This window comes from Aspergillus bombycis (genome assembly GCF_001792695.1).
Source record: "Aspergillus bombycis strain NRRL26010 chromosome Unknown contig00008, whole genome shotgun sequence".
NCBI classification, from domain to species: Eukaryota; Fungi; Ascomycota; class Eurotiomycetes; order Eurotiales; family Aspergillaceae; genus Aspergillus; species Aspergillus bombycis.
The window spans coordinates 118,765-139,516 of record NW_019170010.1 but is presented as its reverse complement, the minus strand read 5'-3'; the positions used below and the strand labels follow the sequence as shown (position 1 = coordinate 139,516).

General features: G+C 48.2%; 10 protein-coding genes across 10 annotated transcripts; 5 read left to right on the top strand and 5 right to left on the bottom strand.

The window, feature by feature from the left end:
* Positions 1-1,793: 1,793 nt before the first annotated feature.
* ABOM_001663 (40S ribosomal protein eS17) lies at positions 1,794-2,444 on the top strand (the record flags this gene model as incomplete). Its single annotated transcript, XM_022528793.1, has 4 exons — positions 1,794-1,940; positions 2,006-2,028; positions 2,125-2,302; positions 2,367-2,444. The coding sequence occupies 4 exons, from the start codon at positions 1,794-1,796 to the stop codon at positions 2,442-2,444; spliced, it is 426 nt and encodes a 141-aa protein (XP_022393269.1).
* Positions 2,445-3,546: 1,102 nt separating this feature from the next.
* Positions 3,547-4,758, bottom strand: ABOM_001662 (uncharacterized protein; the record flags this gene model as incomplete). Its single annotated transcript, XM_022528792.1, has 3 exons — positions 3,547-4,488; positions 4,550-4,653; positions 4,716-4,758. The coding sequence occupies 3 exons, from the start codon at positions 4,756-4,758 to the stop codon at positions 3,547-3,549; spliced, it is 1,089 nt and encodes a 362-aa protein (XP_022393268.1).
* Positions 4,759-5,103: 345 nt separating this feature from the next.
* ABOM_001661 (thiopurine S-methyltransferase family protein) lies at positions 5,104-6,121 on the bottom strand (the record flags this gene model as incomplete). The annotated part of the gene is made up of 4 exons (XM_022528791.1): positions 5,104-5,430; positions 5,489-5,761; positions 5,822-5,996; positions 6,054-6,121. The coding sequence occupies 4 exons, from the start codon at positions 6,119-6,121 to the stop codon at positions 5,104-5,106; spliced, it is 843 nt and encodes a 280-aa protein (XP_022393267.1).
* Positions 6,122-6,548: 427 nt separating this feature from the next.
* On the bottom strand, positions 6,549-7,753 carry ABOM_001660 (zinc-dependent alcohol dehydrogenase; the record flags this gene model as incomplete). The annotated part of the gene is made up of 4 exons (XM_022528790.1): positions 6,549-6,650; positions 6,701-7,166; positions 7,234-7,382; positions 7,460-7,753. The coding sequence occupies 4 exons, from the start codon at positions 7,751-7,753 to the stop codon at positions 6,549-6,551; spliced, it is 1,011 nt and encodes a 336-aa protein (XP_022393266.1).
* A 1,340-nt stretch (positions 7,754-9,093) lies between these two features.
* Positions 9,094-11,043, top strand: ABOM_001659 (flavin-containing monooxygenase; the record flags this gene model as incomplete). Its single annotated transcript, XM_022528789.1, has 7 exons — positions 9,094-9,170; positions 9,224-9,340; positions 9,403-9,839; positions 9,891-9,965; positions 10,017-10,517; positions 10,575-10,781; positions 10,835-11,043. 7 exons carry the CDS (start codon positions 9,094-9,096, stop codon positions 11,041-11,043), a joined length of 1,623 nt encoding a protein of 540 aa, XP_022393323.1.
* A 675-nt stretch (positions 11,044-11,718) lies between these two features.
* ABOM_001658 (uncharacterized protein) lies at positions 11,719-12,401 on the top strand (the record flags this gene model as incomplete). Its single annotated transcript, XM_022528788.1, has 3 exons — positions 11,719-11,839; positions 11,886-12,172; positions 12,228-12,401. 3 exons carry the CDS (start codon positions 11,719-11,721, stop codon positions 12,399-12,401), a joined length of 582 nt encoding a protein of 193 aa, XP_022393324.1.
* Positions 12,402-14,049: 1,648 nt separating this feature from the next.
* ABOM_001657 (uncharacterized protein) lies at positions 14,050-14,741 on the top strand (the record flags this gene model as incomplete). Its single annotated transcript, XM_022528787.1, has 2 exons — positions 14,050-14,468; positions 14,528-14,741. 2 exons carry the CDS (start codon positions 14,050-14,052, stop codon positions 14,739-14,741), a joined length of 633 nt encoding a protein of 210 aa, XP_022393292.1.
* Positions 14,742-16,900: 2,159 nt separating this feature from the next.
* ABOM_001656 (uncharacterized protein) lies at positions 16,901-17,696 on the top strand (the record flags this gene model as incomplete). Its single annotated transcript, XM_022528786.1, has 2 exons — positions 16,901-17,427; positions 17,483-17,696. 2 exons carry the CDS (start codon positions 16,901-16,903, stop codon positions 17,694-17,696), a joined length of 741 nt encoding a protein of 246 aa, XP_022393293.1.
* Positions 17,697-18,069: 373 nt separating this feature from the next.
* Positions 18,070-18,622, bottom strand: ABOM_001655 (fascin domain-containing protein; the record flags this gene model as incomplete). The annotated part of the gene is made up of 2 exons (XM_022528785.1): positions 18,070-18,268; positions 18,324-18,622. The coding sequence occupies 2 exons, from the start codon at positions 18,620-18,622 to the stop codon at positions 18,070-18,072; spliced, it is 498 nt and encodes a 165-aa protein (XP_022393290.1).
* A 954-nt stretch (positions 18,623-19,576) lies between these two features.
* On the bottom strand, positions 19,577-20,675 carry ABOM_001654 (NAD(P)-dependent oxidoreductase; the record flags this gene model as incomplete). The annotated part of the gene is made up of 3 exons (XM_022528784.1): positions 19,577-19,654; positions 19,723-20,600; positions 20,651-20,675. The coding sequence occupies 3 exons, from the start codon at positions 20,673-20,675 to the stop codon at positions 19,577-19,579; spliced, it is 981 nt and encodes a 326-aa protein (XP_022393291.1).
* Between the last annotated feature and the right edge of the window lie 77 nt (positions 20,676-20,752).

Sequence of the window (20,752 nt, the reverse complement as noted above, 5' to 3'; positions counted from 1 at the left end):
AATCACGTTTCGTCCCAATCGCCCTGTGGATACCATGCACATACTTTGTATATTGTTACCTCTGCACTACTAAGTAGGTTTGTAACTGCCGGAAGGAGCCGAAGCTTCCGATTCCTCTCGGGATTCTATTTAAGGATCTTGGCTCCGCTGGTTCATCGTGTGTTGGGGATCTGGGTTTGGGGGGATGGAGTCGTTAGGGTGAGGTAGTATATATTGCTAATATCTATCCCCACTGTCAGGGGTCCTGGAACAACGCTTATGCACAACCATCGGGTATATTGAAACAGACGACAAAGGTAGATATCATGGGGAAGCGAAGAATTTTGGTGACGACAAGTTGCATGGTTGTGTCACTTGATCTTTATTTAACTATCGCTAATTTTAAGGAATTGCGCTCTTTCACTTAATGGAACGAAATATATATAGTAGCGGAAGGGGTCTCCGGATGGCACCACTCTTTTTGAAACTTGTTGGAATTCGACATTTATTCAATATATCTTAGTGCGAACTGAGCCTCGCAATGACTATACTAGGTAAGTGAAGTAAGACTGTTTAATCCGTTGCCTGAACTGGCCCGACCTTACAGAAATGATACTGAGCGTTTTTTGGGGAGGTGTTTTTGTGTTGCTGCCTTTTTGGGTTTAGTGGCCCACTGGGAAGTGAATGCCAGATATTTCAGGCTTTGATAAGGATTACACGTGACTGACAGTCACAGGAGTTACTCCAAAGGAGGTGCGCTATTCCCGGATAGGCAATGTTGACGCTAGGCAATTTCAGGCACATTGCACGCCAACTTGGGACTTACTCGGTAGTAACTCTTTTGGGTCTCATTCGCTAAAGTCCTTAGCCTTGAGATATTGAAGAACTACGGAGTATAGCGAGCCGTATCGTGGGACAAGGTACAGCTCCCAGATCCATTAGGACAGTAGCAGAGGTAGTCGAGTAAAAGAATAGTCAAGGACAAGGGTTTAGGATAGCGTTCAACAAGCAAGTTTTATAGAAGAATTCCGATGTGACTTAGTAGAGCTCTTTCCTGGTGGCTGTTGAATGCGATGTTTACATCGCTATTCTTATGACCCCACATTGACTGAATAAGAGTCGTCCCCCACTGCCCCATTGCAACACGTCGCCGTAGGCTGGGTATCAGCGATCCGATCTCATCTCATGATATATGGGTGATATGTTGGACCTCAGCGACCGAGGGTGGGGAGTCTAGTATGGAAAGAAGCGGAAGGTAGATGAGGTTCTAGATTAATGCGGGGGAGTGGAAGGGTTGTGATGTCGGCTTCAATCCAAGTTCCTGATCCGAAGACTGATATGAATGTGCAATGACGATTGGGTGGATGGGGACTCTTCCGAAACAGGCATAGTTCGTGGTGGAAGGGAAGATTTTACCATTGGAAGATAATGTGGGATAGGGCTAACGCTGTCTGCCTGAACCCTCAGGCTGGAGCCGGGTATGCATCCTCCGTACTGACCGCCCAGCGGCAGCGTGACTGAGAACATAGATAGAATGCGAAATTTGAAGATGACGATGAAGAACATACATTCAAAAATGGTATTCGATTAAATTCAAATAAAGAAAATGAGGTGAACTGCTCGTGTACCGCACGAGAGGAGGAAGAACCATACCGTCATGGCAAGTTGGTGATAGTCATGTGATCTTCAATCACCTGACCATCGACCCCGTTAAGCGAGACTTGGCAGAAATCGGAATGCACACCAAAATTGCCCATCCTCACAACCACCCGAACAACATCGCAGCTTTCGAGGTCGACAACTAATACGCCAAAATGGGTCGCGTTCGCACAAAGACCGTCAAGCGGTCCGCCAAGGTCATCATTGAGCGTTACTACCCCAAGCTCACCCTTGACTTCGAGGTCAACAAGAAGCTTTGCGATGAGGTGGCCATCATTGCCAGCAAGCGCCTGCGCAACAAGGTAAATCTCATCCACGGTCGACACAGAAAAGAAACATCGAAACTGACGAAGGTTTTCTCGAATAGATTGCCGGATACACCACTCACTTGTATGAATTCCCGTGTGCCTGAATTTACGAATATGGACTGGTCTCGAAAGAAAGGAAACACCCCCGCGACTAACCCGACTTTTTTCAACTCAATAGGATGAAGCGTATCCAGCGCGGCCCCGTTCGTGGTATCTCCTTCAAGCTCCAGGAGGAGGAGCGTGAGCGTAAGGATCAATACGTTCCTGAGGTCTCCGCTCTCGACTTCAGCCAGCACTCCGAGACTGGCAAGCTCGATGTTGACCAGGAAACCAAGGATCTCCTTAAGAGCATTGGTGTATGTGATGGACCTCTCTTCCTTGCGGATCCCGGATGATGGTGGCTAACGCAACCAACCACAGTTCGACTCTATCCCTACCAACGTCATCCAGGTTTCCCAGCAGCAGGTCTCCGACCGTCCCCGCCGCTTCGTCCGGTAAATAGATAGTCGTGCAGGATGACGGATAAGGGAACACCAAAAAAATGACATGAAACGGTTGACATCCCTCAGGGAATGGTGGTGGTGACGATGCTACTTTCAAGGATGGGTAATGGCGTCAAAAGACTTCAGGAATAGTTACTTTGGGGAAATAGGTTCCGGGCATCTTTAGGATGAGAAATGATACGCCAGGCCTTTTCTCTCATTTCTGTCATGTTTTAGCAGTTCTGTAAATCGCTGAATTGCACCCCTGGGCAAAGAATGCTTCTTTTGTCACGATCAAGACATCTCGTCCCGCCACCATTCTCTTCGTGCTCTTAGATATCCGGTCAATATGAGCCATTATCCACGAAGATAATTGTTTTCCCATGTGTTTTCTGTAGTTCGGTTGAGAGACTGGTCTTCACGTCTGGCTGGTTCCAAACGTGCCCAAGTACCACCTATCCATAGTTATCGACGTTGCATCCGGAGCCGTGACTGCCATGTTACCAAGACCTCATTTGAAGAGCGATATCATGTGCTATGTACTTCGACAGTGCTGTAAGCTATCGATTTTGGCTGTAACGAGCCAATATATGCGCAGTATGATCGATCAGGACTGCGTATATGCTCACCGTTTAAGCGTTATGACAACCAACGCACATATCTTAAATATATATAAATATGTGTGATGGACGACCTGACTGTTCGCGGTATCACTGCCGCTAGTGTCCGATCCAAATGTGATGGTTGATTTTTCTCCGCTATGAGGGCTTGATTGAAAGCAATAATTTTCATTTACTCCAAGATAATCTACTCCGTACTATTCCTTTCAATAGCACCGTCTCTTGTCTCCTCCATGGCCTTCAGATTTACACTTTGCCTGATTTGGGTCTCGGCACGTGCCAAGCTTTGTCGCGGAACATGTGACACGCAGATCATGGTTACCTAAGCCACTCTACGATTGTTATGCTTCCTCTTGCCTTGATAATCTTCTGTCATTAGTGACATCTTCGTATTTATCTATAAATATTATATTGCTGATGATATATCTGGCTATTAAACAGCCAGACCGGTATTATGTGTACTAGTTTCCTGTTCGTTGATTATCCGCGATGGGTGCTTTAGACAGTCTGCGAGGGCGCATGGACTCTCGGTTCGACCACAACTGGGCTCTTCATCTCAACCGGCGTGTCCGTTTTTGGTTCTGAACGCGTCTTCAAGGATACCGTTTCAGGGGATAATGTGTCATGTGCTTCTCTCTCTACCCCAGACGGTGTCGGGGTACGGGTTTGTGGTCGCTCCTCTTCTGCGCTGACAGGCGTCGCTGCCGGCTCGTTGGGTACATTGATGATTGCGTCGGCAGGTGGTTCAGCGGGCAGTGAGACACTTGACTCTCCATGCAGTTCAGCCGGTAAATGACGGGCATTTGGTTGAACTCCCTCTGGAGACAATTCCGCTGGTGATTGATTCTCAGGCCCTGTAGGCAACTCCAGGCCCTGGGGGACCGGGTCCAAACTTCGGGTTGTCGGCTCTGAAACGGGAAGCGTTTCCCTTCTTTGGAATGCGTCTGATTGTAGAAGCTGCAGGAGAGGCGTAGCCTCGGGTGGAGGTGGTATCTCTCCGCTGAGTAACTGACTCACACTGACCTTGCACTTATAGAGTTTCTTGTTTGCATGCCTTCGTTCCACCATCATGCCCCCTTCAACGCTAACACCACCGAATAACCCCTTGGTTTTGGAATAGGCGTACATCGTTGCGAAGCCCTCCATATTAGCATTGGTAGTGAATTCGGCGTTCCTCCCGACCGGCCCGAACGCAAGTGAGATGTTCGCGCCCAAGGTCAAGCTTCCCATTCGTAAAAAGGAGCGAAGTCCGGCATCGTCGAGAATAAAGACGAAATCAGTCAATTCGAATCCCCATTGACCACCGAATCCGACCCCGGCTAATGAAATCGCGGACGGGGCAGACCAGCTGCCGTTATCCAGTCGTGCGATGACTAGGCCGGACCCGAAGCGGGCAGATCCTAGCATTCCAGCTTTCGCTACTGTGCATATTGCCAGACCCTAAACAAAAAAAGTCAGAATGTTTGTTTGTCTATCACCAGTTATTGTATGCCGTGCCTACCTTGGCATTGGCGAGCACCTTTCCCGGGAGCTCTTTCCCAGGGTTTCCGAAGTGTGGTGCTTCTAAGAAGGATTCAAGAATTTGGCTTGCCTTCTTGCATTCGCCTATTGCGATGTCAATCATTATCGAAATTACATAACGATACTCCGCTGGTGAAGGCACTTACTGCGCAAGGAGGCAGGTAGCGGGTTGTGCAATCCCCTCGGCATGTTAACGATCACTCTGGTTGCTACTGAACGTACGTTCAATGTCCGATTGAAAAGCTCGCCGGGTGTTTGTGATAGGGATTGTCATATTAATGAGATGCAATTCTCACGAGGCAGAATCAAGGGGTAAGGCTAACGTCGCGTGTCTTCCTGGCTGTGAACATTGGCCATAGCCACCCGTATATCGTCTTGGCTTCGGCATCATCTCCACAGTTCTGAACTGTTTGGGCTTAGTGCTTACGCCAAGATACGAGCTAAATTCTTAGGTTTCGTCCTGCAATTTTCTTCATCCAGTTTCGTACCCAGCACTCTCTCAAATCTCTGAAGTTCAACATCGGTAGTTGTTGTCTACTTTAGCGCATAAACACTCAACATATCCGCTCCCCTCCCTGCCTCGTATGATCGAGCAGGCTTTCGATACTGCAGCCTCCTAAACCGACCTGGTAGCTGATCGACCCGATCAACCTCAGCCTCTTCCCCAATATTCTTGAATCCGTCACCTCCCCGCGCCAGAAGATCCCAATGGACTCCATTGAGACCCCAAGGCGGACCAGGCTGAGTCGGATCCTTGTACATGGGAAATTCCAGACAAACTAAGACTCCGTCGGAAGCCACCACCTGGCTCATGCGCGCTGCCCACTGCGGCCGCATTTGTGGGTGCAAAGCACAAAGGAACTGCCCCAGTTAGTTTCATTCTGAAGATATCACTAAGATATCACCAATATGCAAATACCGTATAATCGTAGACCAGATCAAACTTGATATCTCCTTTCGCTGAGATCTGTCGCTCCCAGCCGGGGTTGAAGAAGTCCCCTTCCACAAAAGAAGCATTGCCCGGCGTCACTGGCCCTGTCCATCCTAACCCGAAGTTGTATTCCTGAGGCCGTTGCATTTCAGACGCCGCATATGCCTCCGCAGTGGCTACACCCGTTGCTGATATCTCGAGTCCATAGGCGTCGAAGCCATGCAGGGCGAGCATGATGACGTCATAACCGCGCCCACAGCCCTGATAGTGTAGATTGGTCATTAAACTGCATGGAGAACATCGAGAAGACGAAGCTCATACGGGAACGAGCGCCTTCTTTCGCTGGCCGTCTGGCCTCAAAGGCTGGAAGATAGCGTTATCCTTTTCTTGCTCGATTAGATCAATCAGTGCAGGGGAGGGTTTTCCCCGGTCCCAGAGATCGCTCTCGTTCGAGTCCCAGAGGGAGGACCAACCGGATCCGTGTTCCTCTAACGGCCTGAAGCAGTTAGTGATCAAAACCCATTCAGATATCGTGAGCAAAATGTTTGCCTACCGGTCTTGAAAGTGGCCGATGAGTCGGCCTTGCACGACAGGTGTTGTGGGTACTTGTGTGGAACTCATTACGACTGAAAAAGCAAAAGGCAGATTTCTCTAATGTGATACCTAGTGAGCTTCCATGATCAGGTCTCGCATGGCCTTTTTATACATACGCTCATGGGGGGCGACATGAATCGGAGTCTATCAGTTTGACCTGGAGGGTGTGGAAATGTGGGTCGGCCGGCTTTCCAATCTCTCTTGGCAAGCCTATTTCGGTCAATGAATCACGGCGGTGATCGCCGACGGCGTTTCGGCGTTTGGAAGGAGATGCACCATTGCTTATAGGAAGAAAATAAGCTCTCCCCATTGCTACCAGCTTGGGAACCGTTACCACCATCTTCTTCACCCGCTACAACATACGGTAATATTCTCACTATCAGATACGACTGGTCCTCAATTGAAAGCGAATGCTATTGCGATATGCTATATTCAACGCATCTCGTTCAATCGCCTATGCCGCCACCTGTAATACTGCACGACCAGCCAACTGACCAGCATTCAGCTTCTCGATCCATGAATCCAAGTCTTCCAACTTCCCCTTTGACAGAATTGGCTGTTTCCGACTTAGCATGCCGAACCCGAACTCGCGTGGGAGAAACTTACATGTACGATGCCTCGCGCCGTAAAATCAAGCGCCTCCTCTACATCTTTCAAACTCCCGGTGATGTTCCCGACGATATTTAATCGTCTCAAAGCTATAACAAGCGGAGGTGCGCCCGCTAGAATGGATGGATCCTTAGGTAGACCAACAACCACCATTGTGCCACCGGGCCGGAGGTACATGGGCGCCCATTCATAGACGGTCTTAGTGGCAGCCGTCACGACCACGCCGTGTGCACCGTGTTTCGTGATTCGCATGACCTCATCCTTTAGGTCCGCAGGAGCTTTGAATTTCTGGAAATCAATGTATGCTTCGGCCCCGAGCTTCTCACAAAGGTCCCGCTTCTCATCTCCGCCGTCGATGGCGAGGACCCTCATGCCCATTGCGCGTGCATACTGGATAGCCAAATGCCCCAGTCCGCCTCCAGCGCCGGGGAGCACAAGCCATTGACCGGACTTGACGGCAGACCTAAAGTCAAAGAGTCACGCCAACTCCCACACATCAAACAAAAGAGCGCCAGAATGGGAGTACATACCTCTTGCAAGCCGTATACGCAGTAACACCGCCACACATAATCGGACCGGCTTCCTCATCAGAAACCCCATCCGGAATCTTGGACGTATACCTCCCATCGACAAGACAATACTCCTGGAACGTCCCCGGCGCCGAAAACCCACTATTAATCTGCTTCTCACAATGCACCTCATCAACCCCATTGAGACAGAACTCACATTCTCCACAGGTACTTGCAATCCACTTACGCCCGCCCGATCACCGACCTTCCACCGCCTCTGCATGCCCTCGCCAACGGCGACGACAACGCCCGCCCCTTCGTGTCCCGCGATTCCTTGGCTCTGGGGGAGCATGGCCACACCGAAATCCTTCCAGTCGTCGTGCAGGAGGGACTTGTCTGAACCGCAGAGTCCAGTCCAGTTGATCTTTACCAGGATCTGGCCCGGCCCGGGTTGCGGGACGTCAATGGTCTCGATGGTCGTCGTGGCAGTTTCGCCTGTGCCATGACGGACGGCGGCTCGTTGGCGTGTTGGGATTGTCATCGTGAGAGTTGGTTCAACATACACTGTACATACACTGTACAAAACACAAGAGATATAAGACAGGATATACAGCACAATTCCTACTCAATACCCTTCAACAAAAGATTGGAAGAAATCAATCCGTCAGCAACAGTAAAGGAAGGAGTCAAATGAGGGGCAACCCTCACCACAATCCCAGCTATAAATACTCACCTCCGCACCACACACGTGAGACAACTCTGCATATCCTTCGACAGGGATACGGATCATGCTGGCGTACTCTCTCCATAGATATCGTCTTGTCTGCGAAACCCCGGGCTATAATACAGCACTTAGTTAACGTCTAGTAACCGGTGCTCCACTTGGCTTGCATCTCATCCAATCCGCTTCCATGGTGACCTGGGAAAGCGCCGTTGTGGCGTCATCAGGCGCTGACTTCTCCGCACGGTGGATCTCAATGAGCTCTCTCATTGGAATTGGGATTGGCTGGGCGTGGAATTGGTTTTAAGTTATTTTTTGGGGTTGTATTTTGATAGATTAGGGCTGGGGTTGTGCATTGTGAGGTCTTTTTGGTTTTGGTTCCGGGGCTGGAATTGGGTTAGAAGGTTGTGAGGGAAGGCAATTAGATATCTAGAGTCTGGTTTTCCGGCAACTTAAACTTATGAACAGAGTGATTAAATAAATGTACCCATGTTGTGCACGAAGGAAACAGTTGGCAGTTCACATGCGTTTCCCATAATAGGGCTACGTTACGGAAGTTTCTAGGGATAAGCTACCAAACCAACCCCAGAGTCTACAGCCATATTCCAGACCAGTGATCCAATGTTCAATGATGCGACAGTGACTCAAGCTCAGTAGTACGAGCTATTGCCGGAAGGAGAACCGTGAAATCATACCGAACCTTAATGGGATATTTCCCTGATCTAGATCATATTGTCGCAATAACCCACACAGTTCCCAATAAGAATTAAAGCGCTCCGTCCAGAGACCTGGAACACCAGGCTAGACCATCCCATCTTGATAGAACCTGCTTTTACCATGCATGATGACACTCACTCAGCTTAGTTAATGAAACAGGACAGCGCCTGGCCATACTAGTATCTGGATAGATATATCGCATGACGCGATGTTCCTCTGCATTTCACTTGCTGACATCTTGGACAGCCCACTATGAGTCCTGATGTTCAGGAGTACATGGTTGTTCAACTTATGCAGGTTTCGAGGAGAGCTGGCTTGGACTGCTTGTTAGTAGTATGGGTGTTGGGGGCCTACTATAAATCTGCTGGACCACCTCGCTTGTAGGGTTTAATTAGTTAGTCGTTTGATTAATTGATTGATTAGACTCTATATCCATACTGAACATGGCTGATCAATGTCAAGACGTGACCCCCTCGGCTTTCGTCCCCCGGCCTTTGAAGGTAGTGGTTATCGGGGCAGGGTACGTTTGTTTGTCCATCACACTGTTGTGCCAACCTCGTACTCATGAAGTAGTATATCAGGAATACAATTCGCCCATGAAATCACAACACGGATGTCCAACATCGAGCTCGAAATATACGAAAAGAACCCCAAACCAGGCGGAACCTGGTATGAGAACCGATACCCGGGGTATACATTCTCCCACAGAACAGGCGTAAAGAAATAAATAACAATGTCTAATCACAAACCAGATGCGCATGCGACGTACCCGCACACGGATACCAGTATAGCTGGGCGCCCAATCCATGCTGGTCGAAGGCTTACGCGCCCGCTCACGAGATCTACGCCTATCTTGAATCTGTCGTTGACAAACATCACCTTCGAAAGTTTATCCGTTTTAATCACAGGTGTATCTCGGCGGTATGGAACGAGGAGAGATCGCAGTGGACTACGACGTTTCGGGATGAGAGGTCTGATGAGGAGACTGTTGTCCAGTCTGATGTTTTGATTTACGCTGTGGGGAGGTTGAATGACTATCAGATTCCGGCGTTTGAAGGCCGAGATAAATTCAAGGGTCGAGTGTTCCATACGGCGGCGTGGCCGGAGGACGTGGATATTCGTGGAAAGCGGATTGCTGTGCTTGGGAACGGGGCGAGTGGCATTCAATGTGTGGCTGGCCTTCGGGAGGGTATGTGGATTCCCTAGACTTGGAGACTAGGTACACTCACTGTGGTGGTAGAAGCAGGAGAGATTCTCAATTTTGCACCACACCCGACGTGGCTTGGGCCTGAGCCTTTCGTTGAGAATCGTGAATGTAGGTCCTCTGTCCAAAATAGTATGAGACAGAGATGCTGATTAAATGTAGATGACGAGCAGGAGAAGCTCAAGCTTTGGAGAAACCCCCAAGCTTACCACGACTTCCGAATGGGAATAGAAAAGGCGATGTTAACAGCCTTTGCCTTCCTCTGGAAAGATACCCCCCCGAGCAAAAATCTTCGCTCTCGTGCGGAATCATACATAAAGTCCAAAGTCGAGGATCCGGAACTGCAACAGAAACTGACCCCAGACTATACCCCCGGGTGTCGTCGATGGGCCCCTGGCGAACAGTACATCGCTGCAGTACAACAACCACATGTCAAAATAATAGAAGACCATGTAGTGGCTCTGACAGAGAATGGGTTTCGCACTGCGGAAGGGGATGAATATGAATGTGACATGATCGTTTGCGCAACGGGGTTCAGTGTATATAACCCACGCATTCCTGTCATCGGACGCAATGGCATCACCCTCGCTGATTGCTGGGGCTCGGAGGGCCCGTGTGAGAGTTATATGGCCGCGACGGTGGCACACTTTCCTAATTTCTTTGGTTTGTTTTCTTGTACACGGAGCCTTTTGGGAGGATCTCAAATTGACGATTATCTAGCATTCCATCCACCCAACTGCCCAGTAAACGGTTCCGCATTCCCCGGAATCGAAAGGACAGCAGATTATATCGTACGAGTCATTCATCGTCTTCAAACCGATCGTCTCCGGTCTGTGAGCGTGCGGCCCGAAGCCCAACGGGTTTTCAACAGATGGGTTCAATCCCAGATGTCGGGCATGGTGTGGTCTGATTCTTGCAAATCATGGTGTATGTTTCACATCCCTACAAGCACTATGTCTGCTAACCAACATCAACATAAGACAAAAATAAAGATGGGAAGATTATTGTTCCCTGGCCGGGAACTACCAACCACTACTTTGCTGCTACGGAGATCATACGCTGGGAAGACTTTGACTTGGTGTTCGAGGATCCAGCGCAGAAATATAAGAGCTTCGGGAATGGAGTGACGAAGGACGGCTTCAAGCCGGACTCAATACCTTGGGTGCAATCCCCGGGTTATCTAAATTGATGCTGATTTCTGGGTAGCTACATTTGTGTATCAGGTCTTTGATAGCCTGCCGTATTCTGTGCGCATTATTGTCATAATTACTCACATATGTACTGCTCTATATTGTCATGTCACGATTGCGTATAAGCTATGCTGCATGTACCATTAAGAACAATGCTTCTTTTAGTACAGTATCATCTCAACGTCATATAACCCTCACAGGTAATAGGGCGCATAAACTGAGGTCAAGGTGAGATATAAATGAAGTGATGGGAAACGAAAACATCTTACTTTAGGCTAAACGCTCGATATTTCATAAATCAATACATTTGAAATCACAACATCGTGCAACCGGATATGAAAATAAAATGGCTTTCAGACATGAGCCCTCCCCAGATGGCATAGCAGGTCGTTACTCCGGCACAATGTTCAAGGACGCACCTACCTTCCAGCATCATCTCCTCCAACAAATCTCGGAAATAAGACAACATGGAGATGGCTTTCACACTGACTTGGTGTATACGGATATTGCTCCTTCCTGGGCAGAATCCGCGTACAGCACACTTGAAGAAAGAAGACTCGTATGCTTGTAAGCTAAAGAGCTCCTCATCATCATACGCAATTTCAATCTAAGGTCATCGACTTCATCAAAGTAAATCATACAATCCAGTAACCCAATTCCTTAAATTACGTGCAATGGCAACTCCACTTCACAACGCCGACCAGGAGTGGTTTGCCCGTTCACGAGAGATATGGCTGAGTACCGGTGTTCTCAACGCGGTTGAGCGGAATATGCTCTTAACCTCAGCAAACACAAGTAGGGTTCTTACTCATGAGTTCAGAACCGCCCTGAACGTTCGAAGAATTTAGGCTTACCGGCTACCCACTTACGGGAATGGAAAAGGCTCCGAATGTTGGAGTACAGCTGAACGGCACCGGGCTACCGAGGGTGGTTTTTGAGTCGGGCTTCTTGCAAAGTGGGGAGAGTCTTCGGGATGACATGCTCGATTGGTTCTTAGGTGGAGGGGGTGCTGTCCAGGCGGTCATTCTGGTCAAGTGGAGACCGTCGCAGGCTCGTATGCATATAAGGGGCGATGTAGAGCTGTATACTTTAGGGAGGGATGGTATGCCCCGGCTCCAAGAGTGCCAGGTGAGAATGAGGCACACCGTGTTGCATTTTCTTGCCGTGTTAACGATATCTGTAGCGAATTTACCCGAGGCCCCCAGGACCAGCTGGCAGACAGACACTTCGCCTCACACGGAAGATGTTCTTTGGGAATAATACTGGACCAGGGCGCAGCCCCAATGATGCTTTCTTGATGGAGTTGGACCAGTTGCGAGCTGTGGCAGCTATGGTAATGCCCAATATGGGCTATTAAGCGGCATAGACAGCGGAATATAAGGATGTTCGGTGTCATAACAATGAAGAGAGATTTTGAAATGTACTGGTATCGTTCTGAAATATGAATGCCTGATATTGTTCGTTTAAACCTACGGAGGAATCGGAAGGACCCGCTTCACTTGTTAGCACGACATGTAAGGCTGAGCAGTTGTTGTCTCCAGGTCAATTTCCACCTCGTTTCCCATTGCGCTGGAGCTGTGTACTCTATTGACACTGTCTCGATATGCGACACAAGACTGACCAATTAACAGACCCAGTTAAACTTTGGGTGGTATATCTGGTCTTCTGTAACGACTTAATGACCCGAGTGATAATCTCTTCCGGGCATATTACTAGAATCCGCATTGCCTCCGCTCATAGGTTTGCTTAACTTGATAAAGAATTGCATACAGCGCAGACGAAGCCGATACTCGTATGCACGCAATGCTGTAGAGGACACGATCTCGGTGTCGCAGAGCACTGAAGTAACGGAAGAGGTTAAGGATTCTCTGATTCAAGGATGGCGTGTGCTTACTTTCCCTATTCCGCCGTCAGCTATTATCTAGCATGATGTATATGCGTACCTATATAGTTTAGAGGCACCTAACTAATATTATCTACCTCTGGTTCGCAGTTGCCAACAAAGGATGTCACGTAGGACTTTAGATGTATGGAATTCGTAGCCTGAGCGCTGTGGTGCTAGCTTGATACTAAACGAGGAATACAGTCATCTCGTTTGCGATACCAGCGTGGCTGGAAATTAATCGGCAATGGCAATGACTCGCGGGCCAGAGAGTGTAGTCAATCTCTTTGTGAGCTGTCGCGGATGAATGCTCCATAGAATATATCTAGAATCTAGGAATACTGAGGGGGAAAAAGCCCTTGACTGAATTGTATTGTGTTCTGCAGTTTCCACCCGCTTTTACTATCAACCTTTCTCTGGCCTAAGCTCAGATCTGAGAGACTTTCTTTTGAATGCATCGTTTCTACCTAATTCGGCACCCTTCATGAAGGGTGCGATTCAGGTTAGTAGGCAATTCCTTTACTTTCCTATTGGTTTTGACTATCCCTCGATGCAGATCTCGACGGATCGCCGTCCAATCCCCGTCTAACCCCCATTCATCTATGGAATTAAGGCTAGGACATTGAGGGCGCAACGGGGCAGTGCAAGCGGCAAAGTGGATCCTGAAAGTACTTGACTAGTGAGAGTAGTACTACTACTGCGCAGTAGTAATCACCGACCACTATGCAGTGTGTGATTGGCTTGTCCACTTCTCCGCTTGTCCACGTTTCCACTTGTCCACAGTTTTTTATGCTTGTTCACGCGAGTTCACGCGAGTTTACACATACATGTTATACTATTGAAATTCCAACGTGTACCTGATGATTGATCTCACTTGTCTCTTTGAACAATCCCAGAAGTATTACTCTATATAAGCATGGAAATCATGCTTGGTTCTCCCTCTTTTACCACAGAAATCTGCCATTTCTTTCCTCCGACACCTTCCAACCCTAAGATAGTGAAATACCTTGGATCCACTTTGCTTGTTCTCACTGCTCATTGGTCAAACATCTGCCTAATCTACTGGGACCGGACCTACTATTAGCAGTGTGATCTTTGCCTATCATTTACTATACCCTCAAAGATGTCGGATACTGCTCTTTCACCAAATGCTGGCTCATTTCATCATGTATTCCCTGATGGCCTTGGGCACAAGCCTACCAATCCATCGGGGCAGAACAACCTCGGGCTCCTTGCGAGTAATTTCAATATGGGGCCAGTGCCTCCCAACCCAGCGGTCATGCCAGATAACGTGTTCCACTGCCCACCATGGCAACCGTTGCACGAGGACTCCGTCGGTGCTCGATCCACCTTATACCATGATTTAGAGGCGGAGACCAATTTGCGGATGCCAACAAGTTTTCAATCCGATCTAGTCGCTACCGCTGGATATTCGTATGGTCATTTACCCAGCAACACAACAATAACCCCTGTCCCCATGCCAGTTGAACACCAGCCGAGAGAGGCACAACAGGAGACTCGTGCGAAGAATATGCAAGACAGGTATGCTAATCTCATCGTTGTGCCTGAAGGCCATGGCCGCATTCCTGACTCATCAATAGTGGAAGGAATTACCGACCTGTGCAGAGATGTAAATGGGAGGGCTGTACGTCCACAAAGATTTTCAACCGCGAGGCCGACCTTGTGCGGCATGTTCGGACCATCCATATTGCTCCTCGGTCTTATAGGTGCAATGTCGATGGTTGCTTCAAGTCCTTCAATAGGGGTGATAACCTCAAGGAGCATATGTTCAGGGTTCATGATTGTGACTGTTAGTGAAATCGCTCTACTTCGTGGGAAACAGTTATTTATGATTTGTTACATTTTCGGGGTTTCTCTGTCTCTTGCTACTTTGCGACGGCTTTTGTTTTTAAACTCAGAGATTTCGGGGTTATCTCATATATTCACTAGCAAGTCTAGAATGATAGATATGAATTTCACTAGTATCAACTCGACCTTCACGGTAATGAATGTTTGGGTCTTGGCGTTGTCAAAATATGGTATTTCTGGCAGGTTGCTCCAGAATTGTTTCGACACCGCGCAAGCCCCCAACTGTAGGGCTTTCTGATTCATTGGTATAAAATTAGTACATCTATTGAACCACGTCAAGTCTCTGTATGGAGATTTGTAATGCAACCTTACCGTTGTGAGGGGCATCCTTGCGCATTGTATATCAAGAGCAGGACGAACTATCGTGCTCAATGTACTGTAGGACCAAATTCCCCACAAAGTGTGACTCTGGATATTGAGCTCTCCTTCTAATTGGAGGATGATATTGGAAAACCAACCGGCTCCGTGGTATGACTACCAGTAATTATGATCTCTCCCTGCGTAATGGACAGGGTGGGTACCAGTATAATCAGAGCGAAACGTTTTCTGTTCCCTGCATGACGATGGGGTTGTGGGCTGCGGGTCGTACGAGCACGGACAAAAATATAGGCGTGCTGGTGTGTAACTGCCGACATGAGGGGAGAAGCCCTTCGTCGGTAGATGGTACTTTTGACTGTAGGAATCCACATTTCATGTCACCATGTAATCGAGTTGAGACTGAAATCCTGTATATAGCAACTCCTACCGATGGAGCGACATCCTCTAGCATCTCCCGGCTTCCTTAACCTCTTGCCTGGCTGGGTTCCTGGGAAATACAGGCACAAAAGGCATCGGCATAGATTATGGTGGTTGGAGCTCTAAGTTAATGCAAATAATCCCCGGATGCTTTTACAATTACCTATTCTAAACTGTTTCCCTCGTGGTGTCAACATGTTGCAACCAATGATCATGCCGGTTCGGCAGGCTAACTGTACATGATACCTACCACTGGCTACCACGTTGTCTTTGCGTGCCTATCACATTTGATAAATGCCTAGAAATTTAATTTGACGCGTTCTGCCGTCGGAGGTCCATGCAGCTATCCGATGTACTGTACGACCTATGTAGCCCGATAACACTAAACCGTGAATATTGACAAATTTATATGGTATGGGTTGGTCAAGGAGCCCTAGGCTATGACTCACTTGCTGTAAGGGCCCAGATGGCTGGGGATCAACCTGGTATGGTGCAGTAGGAAGACTGGTGTTAAATGGCTCCTACTGGCTGCTCTCCTCCCGCAACGAGTAGTGATGAGCTGTCTTGTAGGTACCCAATGATCTACTCTCATTAGCGGAGGAACAACCGTGTTTAAAAAATGATATTGGCATTTACAGTATATTTTCCCTCAGCCCGTAAGTGGAAGTATTTGCGCAGGCTACAAATGGCCTGCGCCCTAAATACAATGAAGTTTTGCTGTGGGAACCTCATGTGTGCTGCCTGCATATGTAAGCTCTCATAGACCGTCATGCTTGTTCTTGGTCTCAACCTATTCACATCGTTAGTTTCTCAATGGTCAGGATAGTACAGTGTTTGTATAACAGGGGAGGAAGAAGTCGACACACCATTTATATTTGCGAGAACATAGCGAAAGAGCCTTGGATGAAGGGATCCTTGAAGCAAGGCCACCGTGGCTGACTTTTGCAAATTGCCGCCAATCCGAACAGCTGAAGTGAAACGTTACACAACTCTCGGGGTGCCAGAATCAATCCACTGGCAGTTGCGAGGGACCGGGTGGAGCATGCAGGCACCGAGGCGTGAGTGTTGTATGTCACACGAGGTAGGCACATGCTTTCTGTTGAAGGATGGGCTGTGCATGTATGGGTGTGGCTTCGACAATCTGTTTTACCATCTTGATCCAGACTGAATTTCATATAACCCGATAGTTTCCCACCACTGGTGTCATAACACAGCTCCTCATTATTGTCAGTTATACTTGCTCAGAGAGATAGTGTCCATCTGCTAACCAGCGTAATCTTATTTTTTTCTCCTTGCGAAACCAGGTTCATGCAACCATTCGATTACTTATTTAATTCTCGAACTTCACATATTTCTATCAGGCTTTGACAATGTCCACTGGCCAAAAGTCATCACTTCCTCGGTCCACAAGCACTTTATCAACCTCTAGCCCTAACCCAGATCCTGTCAGCCTATTCCTTAGGGACAGTAATATCGACCTGTTGCCGGAAGACTCTGAGAAAGGGCTCTGGTCATATCAAGAATGGCCCGAGTCACATACCGTACCCTACAGCCCTTCCATGCAATCCCACGTTACATTGGATGACTTGTCTATGACCCCTTGTACCGCAATGGAATGTGAAGTGGAGTTTGACTTCAATGCTTTCATTGACGTTGACCTGGGATTCAGCCAGTCAGCCCTGGACTCAGACGTTTATCCCGAATTCCAGGCCCAGGATATAGTCCTTGAGAATTTCAGCTGGGTTCGTCAAGGAAATATCCCCTCTCCTGGTTTCGGGGATCACCAGGATGATTTCAATTCTAATTGCCTCCCGAATGACCCGTTCATTTCAATGAGCTCCGCCACGGACGATATCCTTGGAACTGAGATCTATGCCATCAATGCTATGGGCAGAAGGTTAAGCCGAAATCTCACACTCGTACTTTCACATTCCACGCTAATGAAAAAATAGCAGCAGAAAGGCCCGTCGTAATCTTAGATGCGAATGGGAAGGGTGCAAGAACAGCAGGCAGTTTAACCGTCCCGCAGAATTGAGAAGGCATGTTAGAACCATTCATGTTTTCCCGAAAGCCTATGAATGCACTTACGCTGGTTGTCGCCAGCTTTTCAATAGGAAGGATAACTTGAAGGAACACATGATCAAAAGACATAAGATGCCTTTTTGAGAGTCCAGGTTCCTCTTGGGTCCTGTTTTCTCTGTTTGGTTGAGCGTGGTTTTTCTTGTGTGGTGTTCACAGAAACTACTTCACGGAATGAAGCTCTACATTATTGGCACAATAAGTTGTAGAATTCAAAAGTTACTCTGTTGCTTGGATTGGCAGTACTGATTGCATAAAAACGCAAAACAATTCCCATTAAGGCAATGTAGAAGGGTAGTGCTGTTACAATAAACCCAACTATTGAATTGCTTAAACAACCATGCGCCCCTCATCCGCATCCTTTTTTCTTTTCCCCTTTCCTTTTTTCACAACTTTAAACCGCATAAAAAGAATAAAACTAGAATACAGCTAACAGACTCAATCGTGCTATGCCACCACACTACAGGACATGGATCTTGAACTTCTCATAGGAACCGATGTAGCTCTGGCAGTTAACAGTTCCGGCACCGCTCGGTCCACCCTGGCCGGCGACATTCTCCATACGAAGATAGGCATTCGGGAAATGCGCAGAAACAATGGCCTTGGTACCATCGCTCTGGTTCTCGAAGCGGAACTTCTCCCAAGAGTGGCTGCCCCACCTGGTAGTCTTTGAGTCAGTATCGATACATTCAGAATACAGCAGGGGATACGCACTGGCAGTTAACCTTTCCGGCACCCTGGGCGTAGGTGTCTCCAGATTTGACGTCGGAGCCGTCCATGCGGAGGTAGACGTTTGGGAAGGCAGAGGAGAGGATAGAGAAGGTGTTGTCATCGGGGTGGTTCACGATGATGAGGGTCTCGTATGAGGCAACATGGTTCTGGACGTTGACGGCACCGCCGCCAGAACCGGTGTACTCGGTGACTCCTCGTCCGTCGATGCGGAGGTAGGATCCGGGGAACTTCTGGGACTCGATGCTGACACGCAGCATATTGCTAGTGGAACCAGGAGACATTGTTGAGCTTGGGAGGCTAGATGATGCTTGGAAGAGATCTGAATGCTATTGGAAGTGCTTGAGTGGGTAAGGCCTGTGTGCTGCTAGAAAATAAGGACTCTTAATGCTGGGTTGAACGCCTCTATTTATGTTCAAGGAAGCCGTTCCTAGCCGTATATGATATCAATAACAATGCAGTATGCTGACGTGGATCATACAACTGCTGTGGTCAGTGGCGCCCATCCTTCTTCCACTGCTGACGGCCACCATGCAATTATAAGGGAGCTGGCTACCTTTTCCTTTAATTCTGAGACGAGCCTTGCTCTTACACCGCTATGAGACCTTTTGATGGTACCGGAAGTCCGAAAATGATCACCAAAGAGCGAATATCATATGAATTTAGGGCTTTACTTCCCCACTTATCGAGAGTCTCGATTCTTTTACGTCGCTAAGATCCTCCCTCGGATAGCCGCAGTCCAATAGGCTGTAACTTCTCCACCCGCATCCTATACTTCCGACAAATGAATTTGAAATGGTTGAGAAAGCGACTACATCAGGTTTACAACACTAACACATGAAAATTGGACTACAAATGTCATGAGACTCTGGATGGTGGAAATCCAATGAAACGCGCGGGGTAACCTTCCTTGCGACAGTATTACACCAAACTCCGGATTTAAACCAAATATCAAAACAGCACTGATGGGTAGCTATTTTGAGGACACGATATTCATGGAATTACCAATACCACTCCAGTACTACCCAGGCTCCGAACAAATACAAATAAAAAATAGAAACAGGAAACGAAAAAAGCCATGAAGGTCCATCCTATGTGTCATGATAGCTACTATGATGTTGCAGTGCAACCTAGGACCTGTACAATGCGAGACGACCTGAACATGATTTCAGACAATTTCTAACATCAGTCGTCATGTGCTTCATTCACATCTCAGTTTATATATGCTGTTCGTGTATCTACTTCTGCAGGTGCTCCTTCGCCCACTCATCCAAGTTGCCATAAACATGAAGCCAGAGAGCGGTATGATCAAGATCCTGGTTCCAATGATGTCAATAAGTCCATTCAACAGTTAGGATATCTTGGATAAGAGGGCAGGACTCACATGTGTGCGAGGGTCGGCATCGACTACTCGGAAGGCTTTGATAGCGGCCTCGCCTGCAGTTGGATTGATCCCCACCCTCTTTGCAGCGTCAATGCCGATTGTTAGATCCTTCACACTCAGCGCAGGTGCAAATGCCCTTCTGTAGTTGTTGCTGGATGGGGCATCGGACACAAGGCCAGGGACTGGTTGCTCCAGACCCATCACCCACGAGTTCGCAGTACCTTCCCTGATGCACTTAAAGAGGGCGTTCTTATCAATTCCATGCTTCAGGCCAATGGCCATACCCTCAGTAGCAACAAGGTTGTTCGCGAGAGTAATATAGTTGTGGGCAATCTTGGCCACCTGCCCCATACCAAGCCCACCACAAAAAGTGATCGTGCTCGCTTCCCCGACAAGTGACAGGGTCTCAAAGATACGCCTGCCTACCAAATCGGTTTCTGTGGGCTCTGCGTGACCGACCATGAAAGACAAGGTTCCTGCATTTGCACCCCACATGCCACCTGAGACTGTGGCATCGACAAACGTACCCAACCCGGCGTTAAAGATTGTCTTTCCGAGTTCCTGGGTGGATTCAATCTCAATAGTACTGCATTCGATCAAAAGTCGACCCGAGTCCTTGGTGGCCGCAATCACACCATTATCTGGGTCTAGATAAACCTTTCTTACTTGAGGCCCGGCTGGTAGACTCGATAACACGGTTCCGACCCTCATGGTCAGCTCCTTCGCCGAGGATGTGACTTCGATCTTGCCAAAGTGCCCGAACTCGTTAATTAGGCGCTGGATAACTTCTTGGTTGAGATCAAACACGTAAAGGGTATGGGAGGATGGTAACTTCTTGCGTAAGTTGCTGGCCATACCATACCCGATAATACCCAAGCCTGTTGGGGTCAGCCGTGCTAATGTCTCATCTATTCTGCTGGATTCTTACCGATTACACCGTACTCGGTTGCCATTGTTGACGGGTGGAATTCGTGGATGATCGGTTCTATAGAGAGACCGGAGCTGTAGAATTGGCGAGATGTTTGCTTGG